The 23,130-nt window shown below is 41.2% G+C and overlaps 1 protein-coding gene across 1 annotated transcript in view; it reads right to left on the bottom strand.

Moving 5' to 3' along the window:
* Nucleotides 1–1,790: 1,790 nt before the first annotated feature.
* MYO16 (myosin XVI) overlaps nucleotides 1,791–23,130 on the bottom strand; it is a 411,612-nt gene continuing 390,272 nt past the window's right edge. Inside the window, 2 exon segments of the mRNA XM_032611435.1 lie at nucleotides 1,791–2,018; nucleotides 19,999–20,084. Of these exon segments, the coding sequence (XP_032467326.1) occupies nucleotides 1,791–2,018; nucleotides 19,999–20,084 (314 nt within the window).

Raw genomic sequence — 23,130 nt, 5'->3', positions numbered from 1 at the left:
AATTTTCTGCATTCTGACGCTTCCACATCTGTCCCTGGCTGAGGCTGAAGGAACTACCCCGCCCAGGGCTGGCCAAGTCCCAGAGATAGAAGACAACCCCGACCCTTCCAGAGCCCACAGCCCATCCACTGCCTTCGTCCACCTCTCCCACTCCAGGCCACCATCCCCCCGCCAGGGGCCAGCAACCAGAGGACCAGGGGCAGCCTCTGTGCCCGAGAGAGGCTGAAACCATCCAAGCCCGTCAGTCCACACATGCACACCCGCCTCGCCCGTTCCTGCCCAGGAAACCCCAGGAAAAGCTCCAGCCCACCAGCTCCCCTGCTTCCTCTGCCTCTGGCCGCACCCAGGTGCCGCTTCTCCGTGTGGCCCTCCCTGGCTCGGTGTGGGATCTGCGAGCATCACACACTGTCTTCTCAATGGAAGTTCTCTCCTGATTTACTGGCTTATTAGTATTCCTAAATAATTGACATATTTTTCCTACAACTGACGTAGGCCTACCTGGTAGTTATGTAGGAATAACCATAAAAATCTTTCTTTCAAAACAAACCGTAGATCCTAAAGTTTGCAAGATGCTGTGAGAAGAACACACGAACAGAGGTCTCCTTGCCCCTACCGATCTGATCCAGAAACGGAAGTGTTTGTGGAAACCAACAGTGGCACATAAATAACACCACAGAAGAACAGAGTTGTACCCTTTTATTGGCACAGTAACTTTGCCAAGGCTGGTATGAAAACAAAGTTCCAAGGAGCAAGACACCGTGGTCTGAGGCCAACAGAAGCACGTGGATAAGCAAGGCGGGTGCATCACAGGAGGGTTGAGGACATAAAGTGGGTGAGACATGCAGTGGGGCTCAGAGAGGACAAGCGTCTTGTGGGGCAGCATCACGGCTCGGACCAGCAAATCTCAGCATGCTTATTGGTACTGTGTAGACCTTTGAATGGATATGCCCCCTGCACACCCCCAGCTATGAATCTGAAGCCATATGCATTTAAGGGGGCGCTGCATCATTTCCTGTACCCTCTACTGAAGTCAGGGGATGAGATTTCAATAAAGAGCTCACAATCCGTGTGCCTGGAAACACAGGGCACAGGAAGGAACCGTCTCCTGATCAGTGAATGAGACACAAGACATCGGACTCCAGCCGTACGTTCGCAGAGGTTGGAACGGTGAAGCTAAAACAGCAACACAGCCTCGGGATTTTTCGGTACTCTACATTAAAAATAAAGGTATGTAGGAAAAGAAAAGTTCTAGAAATGATTTTTTAGAGTCTGTATTTTGAGGAAAGGGAGCACCACCCATTGCATAAAATTATAAAATACAATAACAAACATGTAAATCATTAACAGGATCGTAATTCCAATAAAACGCAAACACCTACAAAGAAATAAAACCTAGGTCCTGGAGAGTGTATGAGAGTAAAATGACTGGAGGACAAGATGCAAGTGGTCGGACCCTATAAAAACAACTCTGCGGTGTAGGGGTCCCCCTCTTCCATCATCCTCTCCCTGCTCAGCCACACTTTGTCCGGCCTTTCTCTCGCTACCTCGGGGTAGCACGGCCCTAGGACCACAGAGCCTGAAGATCAGAGTGCACCCCCGCAGAACGGATGAGAAAACACAGACACGCACACAGAGACACGCACACTCACACACTCAGGGAATCTCGTGTATTTAACTGGGCTGTCCTGTGCTTTTCGTGTAGATGCGGACAGAGCCCCTAGCATGTACCAGGGGCAGCCTCTGTCTGTGAGCCTGGCACCTCCAGGCAGTGAGTCTGCAGCCGGGGCCCATCACAGGGTAGTGTCCCAGAACTTGGGGGGCGGCCTGCCGCAGGAGGCCCCCTCGGGCTTCTTCAGGAGCGTGGGCTTCTTGCACGGAGGTGGCGGAGGTGCCCTGGGCTCCGCGTGGCGCAGGATCTGTGGCCAGTCTCCTCTCTCCTCGCAGAGTTTCCGCCTCCAGTCCAGGAGCTCCCGAAGGGCCACGCTCTCATTCTTGGACAGCCTCAGCTGATGGATTACCTGGGGGACGGAAGCAGGGGGTAAAAAGAGTAGCACCAAATACTGTGAATGAATGAGAAGTATAAGAGCAACACCTGGACGCCAAGGCTCTGATGGGGTGGAAAGAGAGCTTGGACATCCGCTCTAGAACCTCCTGGCTCTGCTGCCCTGGGAAACGGCATCCAATGCGGGTCAGCTGTGAACTGCCGAATTGGGACGATGAATGGAACTTGGAAATCAGTTAGGGCAAGTACCCTGGGGAACAGGCGATGTACCTCCAGTGGTACAGGAAAGACTCACATGTCTGTTTGCCCTTTGCCCTCTCTTGTTATATACATTCTTACGACATCTTGGACTTTTTCTTCATTGAATATATGACGATTGTAATTCTGTCTATAATAGATGTTTCTGGATTTCTTCAGCTGCATCTCACTCCAGGATCCACCGCTCTGTCTACGCACGGTTACTAGTCAACACCTTTTAAGGTCATGTGGCCCCAACTCCGACCATCACGCATTAGCCCCAGGAGTCCACAGACATGGGAACTTCAGGGGTCTTTGCAGGAGGGCATCACCACGTGCAAGCGTATCGGCTGCTCGGTCTGGCTTCCTTGGGGTCCCTGAAGGGAGGCAGAGCTTGCCCCCAGGGACAGCTAGGGCATGTGGCAGGCTACATGCTGTGGGCTCTGCGCTCTGCCAGCAGACAGCCATCTGCACGCTGCAGAAACGAAATTTGCCGTCAATTCCGTAGTGGGTATGCTGGTTTAACAAAATGAGATTCGGGACATCAGAACGGGACTACTGGGGAGAATTCAGAGGGAACGAGACGGCCTCAAGGCACCTACTACTTTGTTCCCACATCACTTCCATCCTCTCCATCAAGATAAATGAGAATAAAACAAAGCAGGGCATGGTGGTTGGCTTATGTGAGGAGAGTCACTTGTAAACAACAAGGCCATCCATGTTCCATACAATTCTAAAGCCAGCACCTTCACCTGGACACCCAAGCCTCTTGTTTACCTGAGGAAGAAGATTTTAAAGCCTAGAATCACAGAAATGGGCTGAATGTCAAGAAACGATGTTAAAACACAGAAGCTGGGGGGTCAAACCCATACCTGAAGTGCATAACTGGATTTCTGGGCTGGTTATTAGCAAAAGGAATTTCTCCCAATTGAAGCCTAGACAAACAGTGTGCAAAACAGGCCTGTGACCGTCCAATCCCCAAAGCAACCTCCAGGCACTGATAGAAAGTGAGTGGCTAAAGCAGTATACCCCCCTTAAAAGGGGGTTTCTCTCTAGTCTCTGGGACTGCACCGGAATGACATGGAAGTCAGAATTCTCCTGCTGGGAGACTCTTGTGGAAGCCAGATTGCCTCTACTGTCAGGGAAGTGAGCCAGGAGAGCCGGGTGGAGGGTGTGCATAAAATTAGTTATTTAGTAAACACTTCAGAATGCTAGAGATGCGTCAGTACTTTTCTAAGCCCCTTACAAATATTAACTCATGCAATGCTCCCAAGAGCTCTACAAAGCAGTGCTAGCATTCGGCAGATGAGGAAATTGAGGCACAGAGAGGTTAAGTCATTTGCCCAAAGTCACACGGAAAATGGTGGAACCAGGCGGGCTGGTTCCAGAGTCCGTCTTCCTATTACCCCACAGTGCCTGTCATTTGCCCAACAGCCGGTGTCCAGGACCTGATATATGCCAAAGACCAGCATCCCTATATCATCTTCCTCTTTACTTCTTTTTCTCATTGGGATTTGCGTGAAATCTGTGTGTTTCTTTCACTAACATCCCTTAGTTCCTCTGTTTTCTCCACCAGTGGATACTGTGTTGAATCGCCTGAGGTAGAAAACATCATCAGTAGTGTCTATAGTTTGTTTACACACAATGCTTAGCGTGCAATTAGAAATTACTATACATGGGAAGAGACAAGGAAATCTACCCCAAATCAAAAGATAAAACAGATTCACAGATGATCCAGGTTTAGAGTTAGCAGATAAAGACTTTAAAATACCTGTGATTAAATGTTTAAAAGAACAGAGAAAAAGATGGACAAATAAAAAAATAGAAGAGTAGACATAAACAGAAAAGGAGTAGCAGAAGTCCTGATAGAAGAGATATAAAGAAAGTGGCAAAGCAATATTCAGAGATAAGTTTCCAAAACCTGTGAATGGCACCCACATACATATTAAGAAGTTTGGAAAAGGCACGATAAATACACTCCACCACCAACAATAAGAAAAGAAGGCAGATCGTATTAAAAATGCCAAAGGTCAAAGAAAAATGTTTTCAAAATCTACAAGAAAAAACGCAATGCCTTCAAAGGAGCAACAATGAGAATGGAAGCTGACTCCTAAACAGAAATACTGGAAGCCAGCAAACAATGAATCACAAGTTAAAGTACTGAAAGAAAGAAATTCAACCTAGGAATCTAGACTCAAAAAAAAAAAAAAAAAAAAATCCCTTAAAAACGAAAGTGAAATAAAATGTTATTGGACAAACAAGAACGAGGAAGTTTGCTATCACAGGTCTTGACTATTTTTTTTAAGGTGAAGAAAATGATCCTAGATGAAAAAAAAAAAAGGAAATTTAAGAGAGGATTAAGGACACTGGAATTAAATCCATGGGTAAATACGAGTTATGCGTTTGGAAAATGTCTTATAGACTTTAAGTCATACGCAGAACAACGCGCCAACCATAACTGCAAAAGTCAGGAGGGGTTACATGGAGTTCAGAGGTTCTGAGGTTCCAGCAGTATTAGGAAAATGACAGAAGTAATACCATTTAAGATGAAAGAAATCAAGGCGTCATGCTTTATTCTCTAGGCACGTACAAAAAGAATAATGATAGAATGTGTAATTAACAAAGTACCGTGAAATAATAAATTTCAATTAATCTAAAAGAAAGATGCAAGTATCTATATCTGCGTCTATAAATGGAGGTCAATTCCGAACAAAACAGTAAAGCGTAAAAACGGAATCCAAATCTCCACCCTGCAGGTGATGCCGCTCGTCTGCAGCCGGCTGGCATGTGCTGTATTTATTTTCATGCTGTTGTGACCACACGCTCTGTCCTCTTATCAAGCACAAAATACACCTATTCTATAGTTATTCTCAACCCTAAACTCTTTTCAGCAGCTTTTCATAATGCCCAAAAATATACACTAGGTGTGACCCTCTGCTAAGACCTTTGTTAACAGGAAAGATTTAGAGATTGAGTCACTCCGTAGAAGCAGCCCGAGCTGCTGAGAGTGACTTTCAGCAGCTGCTGATCTGAATTAGGCTTGTGGGGAGCGATTTTGACATAAAATGTCCCAAATCCCCTGAGTCACTGCTTCACTGAAAAAAAAAAAAAAAAATGCTCTCTATCCTTTCAAAGCTTCTCAGCGTTTACTAAAAATATCTGAATTCCCAAGCACATTAAAACAGGTGAAACTTATACACACAAAGCATTAGAAAGCACTTTCTTAATGAGGGTATTGATGTCCTAAATAATGCAGTGGGTACAGAACCCCATCTTTGAATCCACCACCAAGAGCTCTCCAAGCTTCCTTGATAAGCAAAAATTTGACTGATGTTTGCAATAATCAAAGTAATGCTCAGAATACGCTCTCCTTTCGAGAGATCCCATGAAGCTTTGTATTACAGAGATTAATAGGTATTGAGTAAAATCTAATAGGTATAGAAAGATAGTTGCTGGACTGGCGTAAATGAGATGCTAAAATATTAACATTATTGATCTCCATTTAAAAAAAACACAAAGAATCTTCACAGGTTATGCCTTAAATGAAGGTTAAAATTCTGTGTAAGGATACTGGATAGGTCACTACTTTCAACACAATGAAGTTCAAAGGGTAGTTTAAAAAATTGATCTGTGAGACAATAAACGGATCAGAAGATGAAGACAGGATGCCCTGACTAACGGTGTTTGATCTGCTTTCTTTAGATTTATTAAATGTATCAGGTTATGAGGCACAAAAGTCATATGTGTCACAGGCAGTGAAAGAGTTTTACTATTTTAGAAGAGCGACCAAATACAACTATGAATGTTTTTTAAGTTGTGGTCAAGTAATAGGTGAGGAATAAAAAAGTATCTGCGATATTATCTAGCACGGTAAAAACATCTAAATCAGTGTTTGGTCATTCTTTAAATTTCATGTCCTATTTGTAGTAACAAAAACCATTACAGCTTCCCTTACCATTATTTGTTATGTCACAACAAGTTAAATATTATCATTAAAAAGGCAATAATGATTTTGTAACACAAAATAGCTTTGGTATCGAGAGGGAACCATTTCTTTTCATAAAGAGAAGTGACTCTGGGGCTTAAGGATACCGCTGGCAGTGTGGGTCTGGAGTCAGCTGGCTTCACCCAGGTCTCATTGATCCTGATTTATTCGGAGATTAAAGGATGTCTTATTGGTGTCTTTTAACTTAAATCGTGCTCCCCCCATTGCTTTAAAAGATGTGTATCTACAGCCCATGTCACCACTTCAGATAGTTACTTCCTTACTTATTTTCTTTTCTGGCATGTTTTATAGACCAGTGTTTGTACATGAAAACATTCTCTTTCAGAACCAGACAGCAAGAGCTGTAGTTGGGAAAGTAAGAAGTGTTCCACACCTAGGAACCTCTGGGCTCTACGTGGCGCCACCTCTGTGTGCCATGAAAATGACTAAACCCTGCCTTTAAAGGAATTTTTAGACATGCCAACGGTCAGTGCCTCGACGTGCAGCACGGGGCATGGAGATGGGGTAGGTCCACGAGCAGGAGGTTTTTAAAAATTTTTTTCACTGTGTACCTGGGGAAGGGGGCTGTATGGAGGAAGGTCTGGAGAGACTTCACAGAGGTGGTAGCTTTGATGTGAACTTTGAAAAATGAAATGGGCCCCGGGTAGAAAGGAGGAAAGAAGGCACTTCCACGGGGCTTGATGTAGACAAGCACCAGGAATGACACTGAACTTCATTCTCTAACAGGGAATCACACACCCACGGGGACTTTGATTCTGGTGTGAACAGGGGTGGGATGGTTGACAAACCAGGACTCTCTAGCCAGGGTGCCCGGGCTGGGATCCTGAATCTGGCACCTAATGGTTGTGTAACCTTGAGCAAGCCCATCAGCCTCCTCACCTGTAAAGTGGGTGCACAGTGATCATCTACCTCAAAAGGACGGATCTGGGCTACTTAAGAGCGTCCTAAAAATGTAACGAGTGCTCTATAAATGCGGGTGATTGTGACTGCATCATGGTTAACTCTTTGACTTGAGAAAATCCCTAAACATTCTGAACTACGATTATCCTGATGACTCAATCAGACAATGCTAAAGGAAAGTACTCCTCACAATTTGTGGCCCTATAAAAATATACAGTGGTCTTTTCCTTCCTTAGTAACGAGAGGATTTCAAAATACTGAGCAACACACTAGACTTATAACATAACTAGGATTTATATATGATTTACAACTAAAGAAAGTTATGCAAGAAGAAGGTCTAGACGTTTTTTGAATTTCAGAGTAAGATATAAAGGGCAGTAGTGAGTAGTTTAAACAACAGTTAAATGTTTTGGAAACTGGGATTTGTTTATGTATTTTCAGGGGTCCTCGGGTTCTTGGGACAGCCTAAAGTTTTTTGCTTTTTTACTTGTATGTGCTTTGGATCGCTTGAATACCTACTTTTTAAGCTAGCACTCAGTGAGATTTAATTTTCTGACTTCGTATGTTATTTACAAGCAGATTGACACAGGTAATATTGTTTATACTGTTTCAGGTTAATGAGAGAAAGGTAGATGGATTTGATATTCAAATAAGGCACTTTCCTCAAAAGCTAAGTGATTTGACATCGTAGGGTAGGCTGCCTAGCAGTTCAAATAGAAGTGACAGACTGGGATTAATCAAAGGTACAAGATGGCAGATCTGTACCAAAGTTCATGGATTTGAGTCAGTACCAGATTCATATTTTCAACAGTAATTACATCTAAAGAAAATCATACCTAACATAAATGTTGTGAATTTTAATGTTTTCTTGCTTTTGTAGGTTTTTGTTTCACTCCATTTGTAAATTGGCTTTGATTTTATAGCTGTAGTAAAAGCTAAAAGGATAAAGAGATTTTACAGTAATGATATGTGTATACACTTAATTAACATTATAGTGAAATAATTTAAGAAATGTTAAGAGTCAAGGATGAATTTTTATTATTTAAAAAGGGTCATATATATTATAATATGCAAGTGGGGGAAAAATGCTGATCTAAGCGGGTAGAATTCCCCGTAAGTAAAATTAGTCCCTGCTTGACAAGACTATGGGTGTCCTTTAGAGTCTAAAACTGGTAAATTAGTAAATTAATCTCTGCCCAGCACAATGCATTCAATGCACTTACGTAGAGGGTCTGGATGGAGTCAGTGTATGAATGCCAAGATGCATGTTTGAGAAAAGGGACAAATGTCATCACAGTGCATCAGACTTGTGGTTTCACTTTTTTGTAAACTTGGGGGGCAACTGAGCACCACACCTCCATCAATTCCTGGGAAGGGAAAGGAAGAGAGAGCCTTTGAGCAATGCCAGACGGACTGTGGATGAATTCTCAGACTTGAGATGTAATTCACATCTCCCAGATTCAGATAAGACCCTTTCAAACACTGTAAAGCCCTGGGAATGTACTCAAAATGCTCTGCTGCTCTGAAATCACACACGGTGTGAGGCGCCCCGGACTCATTAGTTACTCTGAATTCAGACCTGCCTACATGGGCTTGAATGGTTGGTGAGAGGGGTCATTGAAGAGCGTGGGACAGTCACCCTAGACCTCAGGGTGGCCAAACGATGCAATGCCTCGAGCAATCAAACAGGCTTATCCTATTCTACTGTCTGAATGTGTGTCCCCCAGATTCACATGTTGGGGTCCTACACCCAAAGTGATGGCATTTGGAATAAGGCTTTTGGGAGGTGATTGGGTCATGAGGGTGGAGCCCTCATGAATGGGATTAGTGCTCTTATAAAAGAGACCTCACAGAGCTCCCTCACCCCTTCTGCCCTGTAAGGACACAGCCAGAAGTCTGTGACCTGAAAAACAGACTTCACCCAACCACTCTGGCACCCTGATCTCAGACTTCCAGCCTCCAGAACTGTGAGAAATAGAATTCTGTTGTTTATAAGCCACCCAGGCTGTGGCATTTTGTTACAGCAGCCAGAATGGACTAAGACATCTTATGCCCAGAATTATTATTTTTGGATGTCATGGGGAAAATGGTACTATTCTATAACAGGTGCAAAACTCAGGCTTCTAGAAAAGGGCACACACTATCTGTCAGCTTAAATGTCTTTGAAAACAAATTGTTTGGTGGAGGATCTAATAATACACTTGGAAATTATTCTGTGGTTTTTATTTGAAAATTTGACACCTGGAAGAGATCTGGAAACTTCAGAGCTTAGGGTCCACTTGGATTAAGTATTTACTGGGAGCTGGGATATTGTGACTCTTCCAACACCACTGGAAAGCAACACCTGAGGCACTGCAGGTAGGCTGCACTTAAGGGGTGGTCAGCATTTTAAATTGACACCCTCCTGTCAGTTTAGACCCCTTAAAACGTGGCCTGGCTTGCATATATAGCCCCACTTTCTCCCTTCTGCCCCTATGGAAGGATCGAGCAAGGGAGAAGCTAAGTCATCCATGTTCAGTAAACAGGCATGCCTCTGATCAGCCCATGTCAAGCTCCCAGAACCTGTGAACAGACACATAGATGATCACAGTCTGAAGTCATTTCCCTATGGGCTAGGATCCTCATCCTGGAACAAAATCCCTTCCTTTCAGCAGATTTTTAACAAGAAGATTCCTTAATTGAAATTAATCCTTAGAAAATAGTGTTACTTAAGACACTGGTGATTACGACCTGGACAACTCAGGATGGGGTTAAAAATAATGTGTGTTTTTTTCCCCTGTTATTGAGAAAAGTCTTGTTGATTTGGTATTTAAAAGACATGAATCTAGACTCCATCCTCTTCACCACCCCCCAACTCCAGGTTTGTGAACTGTTTTGTGTCTTCTAACGTCTAGGAGACAGCAATTAGACGTGAAGATAGAATTTGACTAAGTGACCTCTTGCAAGTTCTACATCCCTAAGTGGGACTTTTATAATCTGTGCACTTACCTTCAGGGGTTAAAAACCACAAAATCTCTCACAACCCAGAGGGAAGCACATTATGTAAAGGCTTAATGAGGTTTATTACATATATATCTACTTGCTAATTTTTAATGGTTTTCTATTGTGTCATTAACAGAGTCCTATGACATGAACTAATTAAAAAATGAGATACAAATTTTCTTCACTTCCTGTGGCTATGCATTTCTATGAATAATATTAATAAATGTAAATTAATAATTTGCTGCCGATTTTTACCTTAAGTCTTTCCCTTCTAGGATAAAAATAGTATTTGTTAAATAATTCATATGTAAAATCATGTTGCTGTTCATTTGTCACAGCATTGATTTTTCTATTGACTCTTCACCCAAAGGTGAAAAGAGGCATTTACTGACATTTATGGAAATTAAAAGAAGACAGCCTCTTGGCTGACTGAATAGTGAATATCAGTGTTTCAAATGCAAATTCCATTTCCACTCATGCTAACAACATGTTGGAGGAAAAGCATTAAAAAAATGAAATTTGAAAATCAGTTTGTAAAACCAAAGTTTACCTAAATAGATCCCAATGACATGGCTTAAAATGAAATTTGATTCAAAAAGTCTCTGATTAAAGGGTTGTGTATCTCCATACTTTAGAAAAAAAAAAAATCGAGAAAATGATCTGAGAGCAAAACAGCATTTCTGGTTTAGGCAGAAGAGAGTTGATCCCTCTTAATTCCGAAATAGTCATTTAGACAGCAATCCAATTAAGTGCTTTCTTGCTATTTTGTCTCCTTTTTCGCCTACGGGTTAAAAAAGGGGAAATATCCCTTAAAAGGAACAGGTTCTATTGGAAACAAGAGTATATCTGGACAACAGGCAGTGAGGGAAGGAAGAGAGGATTTTAATTTTTTCACCTTATCTGTGCAAGTTGATTTCTTTAAAAAAAAATTAACCACCGTCCTTTATTTTTATAATAAGTAATATTATATTGGAGCACATTTAATATAATTTAAATGGACAGTTATTTGCATTTTGCAGCTGATTTTAAGTCCATAGCTAAGAATAAAAATCGACTCTGATGAGTGGATGCATGTTTCTTCCTACTGATGAAAAGTTATAAAATAGAAATTCATGATTGTACATCACACGACAATTAATTTGTGACATTTCAGGATATGGATTTTGTATGAGTTCTGGTCTCTTACCTCAATTCACTTAAAAACATGGCAGTACCAGTATTAGTGACTAGAAGACTGTAGCAAAAACTAATAACGTATATTTAGAGTACATTTATAGTAATGACATATTACATTAATGGGTTCAAATACAGAGAATACATGGAAAAATATAAATCTATTATAACGGAAACATAGAAAGTAAGAGTATTACAATTCCTTTAAAAATATTTTTCTTGGGATTATATGGGAGGCTCACTGCAAATACCAGGAGGTATTATTAAGGACAAACAATCTACTAGATTTTCTCTCTCTAAAGAATAAGTCTGTTTATAAAATTTGCTTGTTCAAAAATCTTCAATGCTGCCGCCTTGCCCTAGCCTAAAGAGTCAAGTCCACACACCTTAGCATGTTATAGAAAACCCTGTATTTTCTGACCACACTAATTATTCCAGCTTCATCATCACTCACCCTCACATAGACTCTATATGTCAATTCAATCAGATGTACCCAGAACACACTCTGTAATTCTATTTATCTTCTCTGTAACAGTCCCAGTTTGTATGCCCAGATACAGAAAGCTCTAAGGTTTCCAGAGCCCATTTCAAGCATCATCTTCATGATCTTGTTTCATATTCTTAAAGCATTTTCACAGGTTATTCTAGTAAAATCTCATAACCGTGTGAAATAAGTAGGTTAAGGATTATTAGCCTCTTTTCATAGATGCTGAAATTCATCTTTAAAGCCCAAACTCACTTGGCTAGTCAGTGGTAGAGTCTGGATTCAAACCCAAGTACATTGAGTTTAGTCGACCTTCTTAATCACGTTGACTTCCAAGAAGTTTTTCTTGTCTGCTAATCAATGAACACATGTGCTTTCAATGATTATGAGGCAGAAAGTGCCGTGATGCGGTCCATGGGACTTAGAATCGCGCGGTATGACCTGCTCCCTCAAGAGGCTTTCATCTGAGTGTGAGCAACAGGACATAGAAACGTAAAGAGTCAGATGAACAAACAAGCTCAAACAGGACGTCAGCACAAAAACTTCATGAGGAAGCACAGCGTTAACTGATTAATAAATTACAGACGCAATGACTGCTGTTGGGATACAGAGGAGACATGACTCATTTCAAAGCCAGTACGGCCAAGAGATTTCTGTTGGGCTGTGGGATTTGTTTTGGACTAAAAGGATGAGTTGGACACACAAAGAAGAAAAGCAACTTGGGTCGAGTGGGATGAGGGATGGTGTCCACACCTTTGTTCACGTCTACATCGACAATGACCGAAAAACAAAAGAGAGAGAAAACACTGTGCCGTGTGGTATACAACTTGAGAGTCAGCTTTGAACTAGTAATGCAGATGTGAATAAGTCAGAAAGGAGATAAGATATAGGTATGAAAGTGAGGAAAGCAAGGGTCACGACCATGGCAGATAAGCACTCCACAGCCTCCAGAGGATGGAGGGTCCAAGTCCAAGGATACTTAACCCCAATGTCCAAATGGCCAGTATCTTCACTTGCACTGCTTTGTAGGGCACAGTTTACCTGTTAACTTATTCATTTCTCAAAATACTTATTTCTGGAAACAATCACAATCTGTGTTATGGTATTAAATATAATTAAATAAGAATGAGGAAAACCACTTCGTGAAACTGAATGCTAATAAAACTATTAGCCCAATCCAAATGGATTTTAAAAATCAACTATATTTAAGAAAGGGGCATAGTTTAGCATGGGGGAAACATCTTCTCTGTCCTCAACCTTGAGTCTCCCTCCAAAGTTTAGTTGCCAGTTAGAGCCACCCGCTTGAGAATGAGAGATAAGAGAGACAATTCCTTCTAATCATTAAATGCACAAATAGGTCCTAAGAGTATTAACCATTTCTCCAGGATGCCCAGTTTATTATAGGGGTCTCGCTTTGTCCCTGAGTAAAATAAAGTCTATTGATTTGGAGGGATTTCTGTGTGACCAGTTGTTAAGAATTACAAGCTTTGCTTTTACATATTTATGACTCGGTGGGAGCACCAGTGATCATTATTTTGTATTAAAATGTCTGATAAGCAACATTCCAATAATCCTATCATCAGAAGACATGAACAGGCATGATTTTTACCACCTTAAAGAATAAAGATTGCTAAATAATCATGGAGGCTAAACTTAGTGAATTAAGGGCTATAAATAATGCTCAGTAGCAACCCCTAAAACATTAGGCCAAATAAATGAGCAAGGGTACCAGTTTCCATTACCCAAGATGCTGTAACAGACAAACCACAAATACCAGTGGATTGACACGAAATCCACCCGTTTCAGCCTTGTTCATGTTAAGGCTAAAATGGGTGTTTCTGATCAGTGGATGGATGACCTCCACGTTGTCACAATTGTACTCTGCATCTTCCTGGGTCTTGGAGTATTGTGTATCCAGCTTTTGGATGGGAAAGGGCATAAAGCACCCACAGTCCAAGGGAGGTTTGCATGGGCCAAGGCTGGAGGGAGCTCACATCAGTACTCCTGCTCCATTGGCTGTATCTCAGTCACATGACCACTCCCAATCACAAGCATGCTGGGAAACGTAGTCTAGCTAGGCGCTTCCAAAGAAATGGATTTGGTGGGCACTGTGTCTGCCAGGGGTGGTGACTAGGGGTCAATGACTGTGTCTTTAAGACATAGTCATCGCAAATCATGTGGGTACAAATGCTAGAGAAAATAGAGAAAGGAAAAGAGATGTCAGGAAGCATTAGAAAGGAAAATAGACAAGATTCTGCCAAAGTAGGCAACATACAAGAGCAGATCTTTTTAATCAAGACTCCTTTCCCAAAATAGATATTAAAAATCACCTGCAAGTGTATACAATTAATTTAAATCCACTTGGGCTTCAAAATCTAGGCTTTTTATGTCATTGACTTTATGACACTTCTTCCCAATATCATAGTTCATCTGTTTTAGAACCTATTTCTGACTCTGTCAGAAATGACAGTTTCAAATAATAGTGTAATCATAGAAATCAGAGAAAAATCAGGTCTTGGAGGTCTACTAAGGTCATAAAATAAATTCCTTTACCAAGGTTGGCTAGATTACATTTCAGCACCATGGAAAACTTTCTGTTCCTTTAGCCTAAATTTTTCTTTCAAAGTTGTCAGGCCCCATTAATGTACAGAGTAGTACACTTAATAAGTCAGAAACTCTGGGGCCCAGGTTCCCAGGTATCAATCTTCCAGTTCTCTGTATCTGGAGCAGGAACAGAGTTATTTGTCTTATATTTTCCACTTATAAAAAAGGCAAACCTGGTTAACGGTTTTGAAGAAAGACAAGGTAATACAGTCATAACTGGGATTTTACATTTAGCCTCTCGCTGTCGTTTATAACTTAAAAGTTCCCTTTTTCTAGAATTAACACTTATAGCTAATGGTAATTTCTACTGCTCTTCAAGGAAACATCTAGCCATATTGCAGAATGGAGTTACTCCATTCCAGCCACGCTGGCCATCTTGCGATCCAGGCCGGCTCCTGTCCAGGGTCTTTGCTCCTTCCCCACCTGGAGTGCTCCCCTGACCTCAGCCTGCAGAGATATCACAAGACCCTTCTCCTTTTTAAAAACATAGTCACCACGTATACTTCAACAAAACAAACAAAAAACACGCAGTCACAATTCTGCGTTCTCGTTCCTTTCATATTTCTTAAAATTGATTTTTCCTCATTGATAATAGTCATTGTTGTCACTGGAAAAACATTCTGCATTTAAATACATTTAGGATACACATATGGTGCAATTCTATGAAGGAAAAAAGACAAACTATAGGATTTGTCTGTGTTATTTTCCAAGCTTCTATATATCTATACAGGACATGTCCCTTTCCTGTTGAAAACACGGCCATTTAACTCTTAACCATAAAATTAATTTACTGCCTTCATTGCTTGCCCATAATATGGAAGTCACGAGTGGTGCATACGGATTTCCCGAAACCTCAGCTGTGTGAAGAGCTTTCTATGATAGATCTCCTTCGGTTTGTAGCTTACAAGTGAAATACGCATATTTCCTTTGGAAATGGTTATCTTATTTCTATTCCCCATCATGTGTTTTAGAATTACCCCCTTAACATTAAAGGAAAAGTGTCTACATTTTGTTATTTTATCTAACACACTGTTTCTTTTCCATGCCACAATATAGTTCAAACAGTCCATGTGACAAATAAAATGAATATAGAAAGAAGGCATTGGGTTTATTGAGTGCTCTGCAAACTCTTCATTTCTTTGATATGTGACATTACAAAAAGGCTCCTTTGATGGTTCAGTAAAACAAACCACATAACAATTCGCTTCTTGGTGTGGATCGACTGCATATTGATTCTGTTAGGGCTTCCATTGGCGGCTGTGACGGAAGGGAGTAGATATTTATTAAGCTCTCAGGCCCTGGATTGCCACTATTTTATCAGAAACCATCCATGATTTCTTACATTGAATATTTGAATATTACAGATATGAAGAACAACTTTTAGTGCTCTTTTAAAAAGCCAAAGAATATTAAAAAAAAGTTTGGCAAGAAATACAATAAATGCCCACATCGAAGATCGAAGATTGTAAACCGCACAATATTACTGGGCAGAACAGACAGATGAGAGGAATAAAACGTCAGGAAGTGAAACCTGGTAAAGTTAAAATGAGAATGTAAATACAAATTAACTATGCTCAAATAAAAAGTAATCTCATTTTTCAATGTCAAGTGTGGACCCCTAAACAGACGTGTGAATAGCGATTTTACGCCGAGGGCAAGCACTGAGCGCTTTATTTCATCCATCCTCTCTGCTGCCCTCCTGCCTCCAGGCCTGCCTTCTTCTGCTCTGCTCAGGCTTCCGCTCTATTTATAATCCGTGGGCTCCCTGTGTCAGGTTACCTGGCCCCCCGAGTCAGCATTGCAGTCTCAACACAAACACGAATAAGTCCCTCTAGGCTGGTGGGTGTGTTCTCAGTATTTCATTCAGTGCTGAGTCTCTCCCCACTGACTTACCTCTAAGGGACTGCATCCTGCCAAATGGTATAAACTTAAAAAAAATGATTTCACATGTTACAAAATGGCAAGTAGATAAATGGCATGGTATTTTCATAAACACTGTCTAATTCAAAAACCAACATGAAGTGGCTTCTTCAACCTCTGCGATTCCAGTTTTGAGAACTGGGAAATGCCACAAAGCCCCCCTTCAGGACTAGGATGTGGGATTCCACGATGTCACACCTTCACTGCTGGTTTACCTGTGCCCTGGGGAGCAGAAGGACGTGAATAGTTCGCCTCGGTTCACAGCCTGGACCTACCAAGCCTTCTACAAAAGGAGCATAAATGATCACAGCCGCATACCCGATCCGGCTAGTGTCTCAGGTTTTACTAGTTCCAAATATTTTAAGCTAAATTGATTTTTACTACTTTGACATAAAGTCCTTACAGCTTGCAAATTAATTTTAAAAATACAATGGAATAGAACATAAACTACATTTTCTATATTCTGTACCTTGAGAAAAGAAGCTATTTATGGAGGTGCTACCCCTATTAGGAAATTGTTTACATCTACATTAAGAATAATGCACACTCTGTGTAAAACTTGAAAGACGAATGGATAAAGATGTGGTACATGTATACAATGGAATACTACTCAGCCATGAAAAAGGACAAAATAATGCCATTTGCAGCAGCATGGATGCAACTAGAGATGATCATACTAAGTGAAGTAAGTCAGACAGAGAAAGACAATACCATATGACATCACTTCTATGTGGAATCTAAACTATGGCACAAGTGAACCTATCTACAAAACAGAAAGAGACTCACAGATATAGAAAACAGACTTGCCGTGGCCAGTGGGGAGGGGCAGAGAGAGAGGGGGATGGACTGGGAGTTTGGGGTTAGTAGATGCAAACTATTACATTTAGAATGAATAAACAACAAGGTCCTACTGTATGGCACAGGGAACTATATTCAATATCCTGTGATAAACCATAATGGAAAAGAATATAAAAAAGGAATGTATATATATGTATAGCTGAGTCACTTTGCTGTACAGCAGAAATTAGCATAACATTGTAAATCAACTATACTTCAATTTAAAAAAATAGAGAATAAAAAATAAAATTTTACCCCTTTGATATAAAGTAACTTTTATAGATAATAACAATAAAATCAGATTAGTGTGTCAGTCAAAATTCTTCTTTGCAAGCAACAGAAACTAACTCTAACAGGTAGAAGATTTATTGGAAAGCAAAATAATTGGACGTGAAGTTAAGGACAGGTTTGGCACGTGGACTGCACCCAAGGTGAACGCGGTGACCGGCGGTCACAGACACAGGCTAACATCTTTGGCCACTGGAGGGAGCCACTGTGGCCAGATGACACCCCCATGGCGACATCTATCCCCGTCCCTTCCATCGTATGTCTCTCAACCCATAACCCATGGTGGATAGACAGAGCCCATCTCACATGCATTTATCCAGCTCTCAAAGGAAGGAAGGAAGGTGAAATCTCTCTCCTTATATTATCATGGTGGTAGGCCAGAAACTTAAATATGTGGCCAGCAGGTAAGAACACAAACCACAAATGTCCACTACAGCTACTTAAGATTTTTCACCTTGACCAAAACTTCTTTAAATTTTATGTAAAAGTTGGATGACTCCTCCATTGCTTTTAATGTCATGGTAAGCTCACTCTCAGAAACAAGACATAGGATCTTGACATCCATTCAAACTGTGGACACTGCATTTTCCCTATGACCTCTGGCAAATTACTAAATCTATTTCTTGTTTTCTTTATCTACAGTAACACCCAGATATTTTATCTTCCTTAAAGGGATTTCATTAAAATCACTGATGATGCTAATTAAAATACAGACATCCTCAAATAGGAATTCAATTTTTAGTCAACATTTAATTTTATTGCTACATTCCCAATCAGTTCAGGGCTGATTTTATAGAATTCTTATTTAGTAGCATTACTAGAAAGTCTAGAATTCAATATGCCTGTATGTGTCCATATTTCCTATATAAATGTCATACAAGAAGCATTTATGCTGAGAGATGTGTGGCCATTCAAGGCATAGTTCCACATAACTGTTATAGGTCCCCAACACTGACACGTGTGTCCTGCCAGGAGAATGCCCACACCAGGCATGGAAGAAAATGAGCCTGGTTTTCCATTTCCTTGAAAATATGCACTGTGAGATAACTGGAGGTTGTTTGCATTTGAAAACAAGCCCTCATTGAAAACTGGGAATGGAAAATTATTCCCGGTGGTCTTTCCCATCTCTCTTTGCATCTTAGCCAAATCCGTGAAAGATTGGAGGGAAAGTTCCAGAGATGCCTATTTTATGCACCTTCTTTCAAAATTAACCCTTTTCTCTATGAACCACATTGCAGCGGGAGCCCTGGAAAGGATGTATCTATCACTGTGCTCTAACGTATAGGAGCCAGTCCTATAATAAAAATCAAGCCAATGTCCTTTACAAGCAGGTTCTCCCGTGAATTATCATAGATAAAGCAGCTGTAACGCTCACAAGGTAAAGTAAATGCATCTCTAAGGAACGGAGGGGAGATTAGGACAATCTATTATTGCAAGCAATCAGCATTTTTTTTTCTATTTCAACGCCTATATATCAGTGTAAGTGATTTCAGCATATTGTCTACTGTAAGATTTATTTTTAAGATTAAATTATTGATTTTTCCCACTAGCTCATCAGTGTTATTTTAAAAATCTCAGCTGATAATATAACCGTGCCTGTATAATGTCAAATGTTCAGATGAAAAAAGATCTTTGGCTGGATAATTGGTTTCCTGAAAACATCTGAATACTTGACTGAGTTTTTAAACGATTTTAATGTAGATATTTGACAAAGCAAAAGTTGTGCTGTAACTTCATAAAAAATAATCTTGCTGCTAAAGCAATGATCTTTAATATATTGATAATAAAATCTGATACATTGTTGGTTATGTACCACCTTCAAAGCAAAGTCATACTTTTTGAAGATACTTATTGAAGGCAGTATTTTAAAACTCAACATAAAAAGGACACTAAACTATTGATATGAATCCTTTATTCTTTCTACAAACACTAGAGTTTATTTTAAAGTGACAATCCTCTTTATTTTGGCAAAATTTTTGAGGCCAAACACATTGCGCATACACGTGAAATTACTGAAGCACATCAGAACAGTTTTGTGAACTGCAATCTCATTTTGATTTTGCAGTGTTCTGATCATATGATAGTTTACAAATGAATTTGGATTACATGGAATTTGAGGTGGAAACTGAGAGATAATGGCCATGAAACCATAGGGACTTCAAGCATTTTCTTTCCATGTTGTCCTCACTTACAGCCTTCCTATTTCAGCTGAGGTCCAATGCAGGGAATACTAATGCCATTCAGCAGATGCAATATGCCCTTCACCTGACAGTGACTTTAAAATGCCACTACATAAATTATGTCAGAACAGTTCATATGAAACCATCTATTAATTTTTATTTGTTTTGAATGTTCTTCTTTTTTTGAAACCAGCAGAAAATAGAGAGCAGTCAGCTGATACAAAGGGAAAGAGAATGTTGAAGTGAAGAAACTTACAGCAGAGTTGAAAATAACTGTGTTCCCTAGTCCAATAAGAACAAGCACTCTTGGTCACACCTTCGTGAATCTCTTGTAGGCATTTAACATCAATTACCATAGCAAAGGTAAGCATTGAGGGGTCATTACCTGAGTGGTGTGACTCTCTCTATGTCTCCGAAGGGAGGAGGTCCCACTCCCAGACAACCTGGAGAATCCATCGTCTTCAGGTAAACCTATGGAGGTCAAAACAAAATAGCCGTTAAGTTGTGTGTTCTCTCCCCAAATAAAGTAAGTCGTGTACTTACTGAACAAATTAAAATGGTGACATTTCACGGATTGAAATGAAGGTCAGTAAACACTCATTGAAAAATAAATTTCCCAAGGCAGCATGGTAATACCAGGTATTGCTGGAGTTCCATCCAATCAAAGAGGAAATGTACTGACAAAAAAAAGCTGAAATGATCACGAAGAAATATGTCATAATAGCACAGACGTGGGCAAAGAAGTACTGGAGGGGAGAAGGAAAACTTTTCTAGAGGCTGAAAACAGTCTGATGAAACACTGATGGGGAAAGAGAAGCCTGTGGGCAACGAAGGGTAAAGGGGTCCCTATGGTGGCAGTTTGCTTCCCATTTGTGGGGTAGCAGGGTGGCTGAGAAGGGATGGAAGACAGATGAGATAAGACACCATCAAGTCTACGTGTCAGGTGAATTGTATTGACTATCGTTCATTCTACACCCAAAGGAAAGGAGGAGATTGGGTGAAATTCCACGCGGAAAAGGTCAGGGTAGCTGCCCGGTCACAACAGACCAATACGTAACCAACCCTATAGGCTCAGTGGCGGGTCTGAGGCAACTTATATCTCCCACGATACAGAAGTGCCCTCGAGGCTCCAAAAGGTTATAGTAATTATCCCTCGTGACCCAAGCAGGATTTTTCATCGTCAGCCTGGCTGACGTTTTGGGCTGTGTAATTCTACGCTGGGGGTCTGTCCTGTGCATCTCCTACTTAGCTGTGGCAACCAAAACGGTCCCCAGACATTGCCAAATATCCCCTGGGAGGCAAAATCATCCCTGGCTGAGAAGCACTCTGAGAGAGGCATCAGTCAGGTGACTTCCTGATAAAAATGAATGGACTAAAAAGTAACAACCGTCCAATGAAAGTTCAACCTAGACAACTTTAGATCTGAACTGTTTGCTCCTCTCATCTGAAATCATAATTAACCAGTATGGTATAACTGATTAAACATGTACATGATTCCTGATTTAAACACCATTAGAAAATCACTCATAGTTTTCCAGTTAGAGAGTTAGTTCTGCAGAGAAGTCCACAATATCCTGTTAACACATAAGAAGTCTTCCCAGTTGATCTCGATATATATACAAATACCTTGGCGTGGAAGGGTTAGTTCGTTGAGACTGGGCAGGAGAGAGCCAGTCTCTAGGAAGTGATAGACATACGGATGGGCGGTCATGGGGGGACTGGGTCTTGGTCAAAAGTAATAGCAATGTCTAAAGTTGCCCAGGGGAACACTGTATCGAGACCCGGGTAGCAGATGTGGGGAAGGTTCCAATCAAGCAGTGAGTGTTAGAGTGATCGGAATCAATACAGAGGAAGGGTGGGTGGAAATCCAAGATCACACACAGGTTGGCGTTCCAGGCAACTAGATAAGCATAGTCACAATAACATGTATGTCCAGGTAGCAGGGCAAAGCTAAGAGTTTGGGATTCAGGTGAGAGGGGGATGAAGGGCCCATTGACGAGCAAGACAAATGTCTGCTGCTAGAGAATCCGGTTCACTGGACGTCTTACAGAGACTAGGAACCTGGGGAAGGAGAAGAGTGCTGTGATCCATTCTTTAAAACTAAATGATCAATTAGAAGATTGCTCGCTGAGTCAGAACAGAAAGTCAGCTTAGTGCGGATCCAAACTCAGAGCCAAGCCGTTAGCATGAACTGCTCTACACAGTGTCAACTAAATAAAGGTAGGAAATATCTAGGTCACCCTCTGAATGAGGCACTGGGAGATGTGCCAAGACTCAAGAAAAGGTCTGCCTCCGAGGATCTCAAATCTTCACGGTAATGCTTCTGAAGCAGAATACACAACAGAATGACTTAAGGGTTCCACGGGGCGCAGGTGGCGTTGAGATGGAGCTGGAGAAAGCAGGGATTCACTCTGGGCGAGGGATTAGAGGAAGAGTGATGGTGGAGATGCCAAAGGCTGTGGACCTTCCAGGATGGGGAGGATTTTGAAAGGTGAGCAAGGTTGAGGAAGGTCAGCCTGGCCAAGGGAACGGAAGCGCTGACGCATCGTAACACGGAACACGAGATGTCTCCACGTCCTGGGGGTGGCCTGTAAGATGGCCGAAGTAGGGGACCTGGAGGGTGTAGTCCAGAAATTAAAGGCGTCACCTAACACTTCACAGAATCTGGCGATATTTGAAGGCAATGGGCAGCACTGTAGATTTCTGAGAAGGGCTGTGGCACCAGGGTACCAAAGTGGTGGGTGCAAAGGCATCTCTTACCTGTCGACTAAAGAAGGGTCAGGACAGATAGAGTCAGTGTCGGGGGTGGGGATGGAAGGCTGGGTGGTGACGGAGAGAGAGTGACAGAGAAGAAAGGGGCACTGGAGAAATTCTGGGAATGTCATTTCCTCCTGGTGATGCAGGAGGTGAGGGGGCTTCAGGGGAAGATGACTCTGGGGTGGCACTGACCCTGAAGGTCATAGCAGGGAGGTGAGAAAGCCCGGTTATGGCCAATACGCATGGGAGTGTGAACCCGGAGGCGCAAAGGAATAGCTGGAAGCACTGAAGGTGCCAAGGAAATTAGAAAAGGCAGGGTTTCTTTTTTTGGCCAACAAAACCTTTTATTTTGTTGCCATATTAGAAGCAGTACTTTTTAAAGGCAAATGATCTAAAAATGGCACCAAAGACACACGCCATGAAGGAAAAGAAAATGTATCAATGCTTCTATTCGAACCTTTAAAATAAATACACTTTAAAAATATCAAAAAAGTAAAATGCAAATTAAAAAAGAACAACATAGAACATTTAAATACACCAAATAAAAGGCTCTATTATTCTTAAAACATCCTACAAGTCAAAATAAAGGACCTACTCTCATATTTTAAAATATGGGCAAAGGCTCTGTACAGAAAATGAGAGACTTTAAGTGACCACTAAATAATAAGCAAGTTTATTTTCATTAAGTATTCTGAGAAGTGCACATAAAACTACAATAATTAACCCATCTTATCTATCAAGACAACAAATATCTCAAGAC

The sequence above is a fragment of the Phocoena sinus genome, chromosome 18 (assembly GCF_008692025.1).
Source record: "Phocoena sinus isolate mPhoSin1 chromosome 18, mPhoSin1.pri, whole genome shotgun sequence".
NCBI lineage: Eukaryota > Metazoa > Chordata > Mammalia > Artiodactyla > Phocoenidae > Phocoena > Phocoena sinus.
The sequence above is the reverse complement of the archived record's forward strand: the minus strand, read 5'-3'. Positions and strand labels throughout refer to the sequence as shown.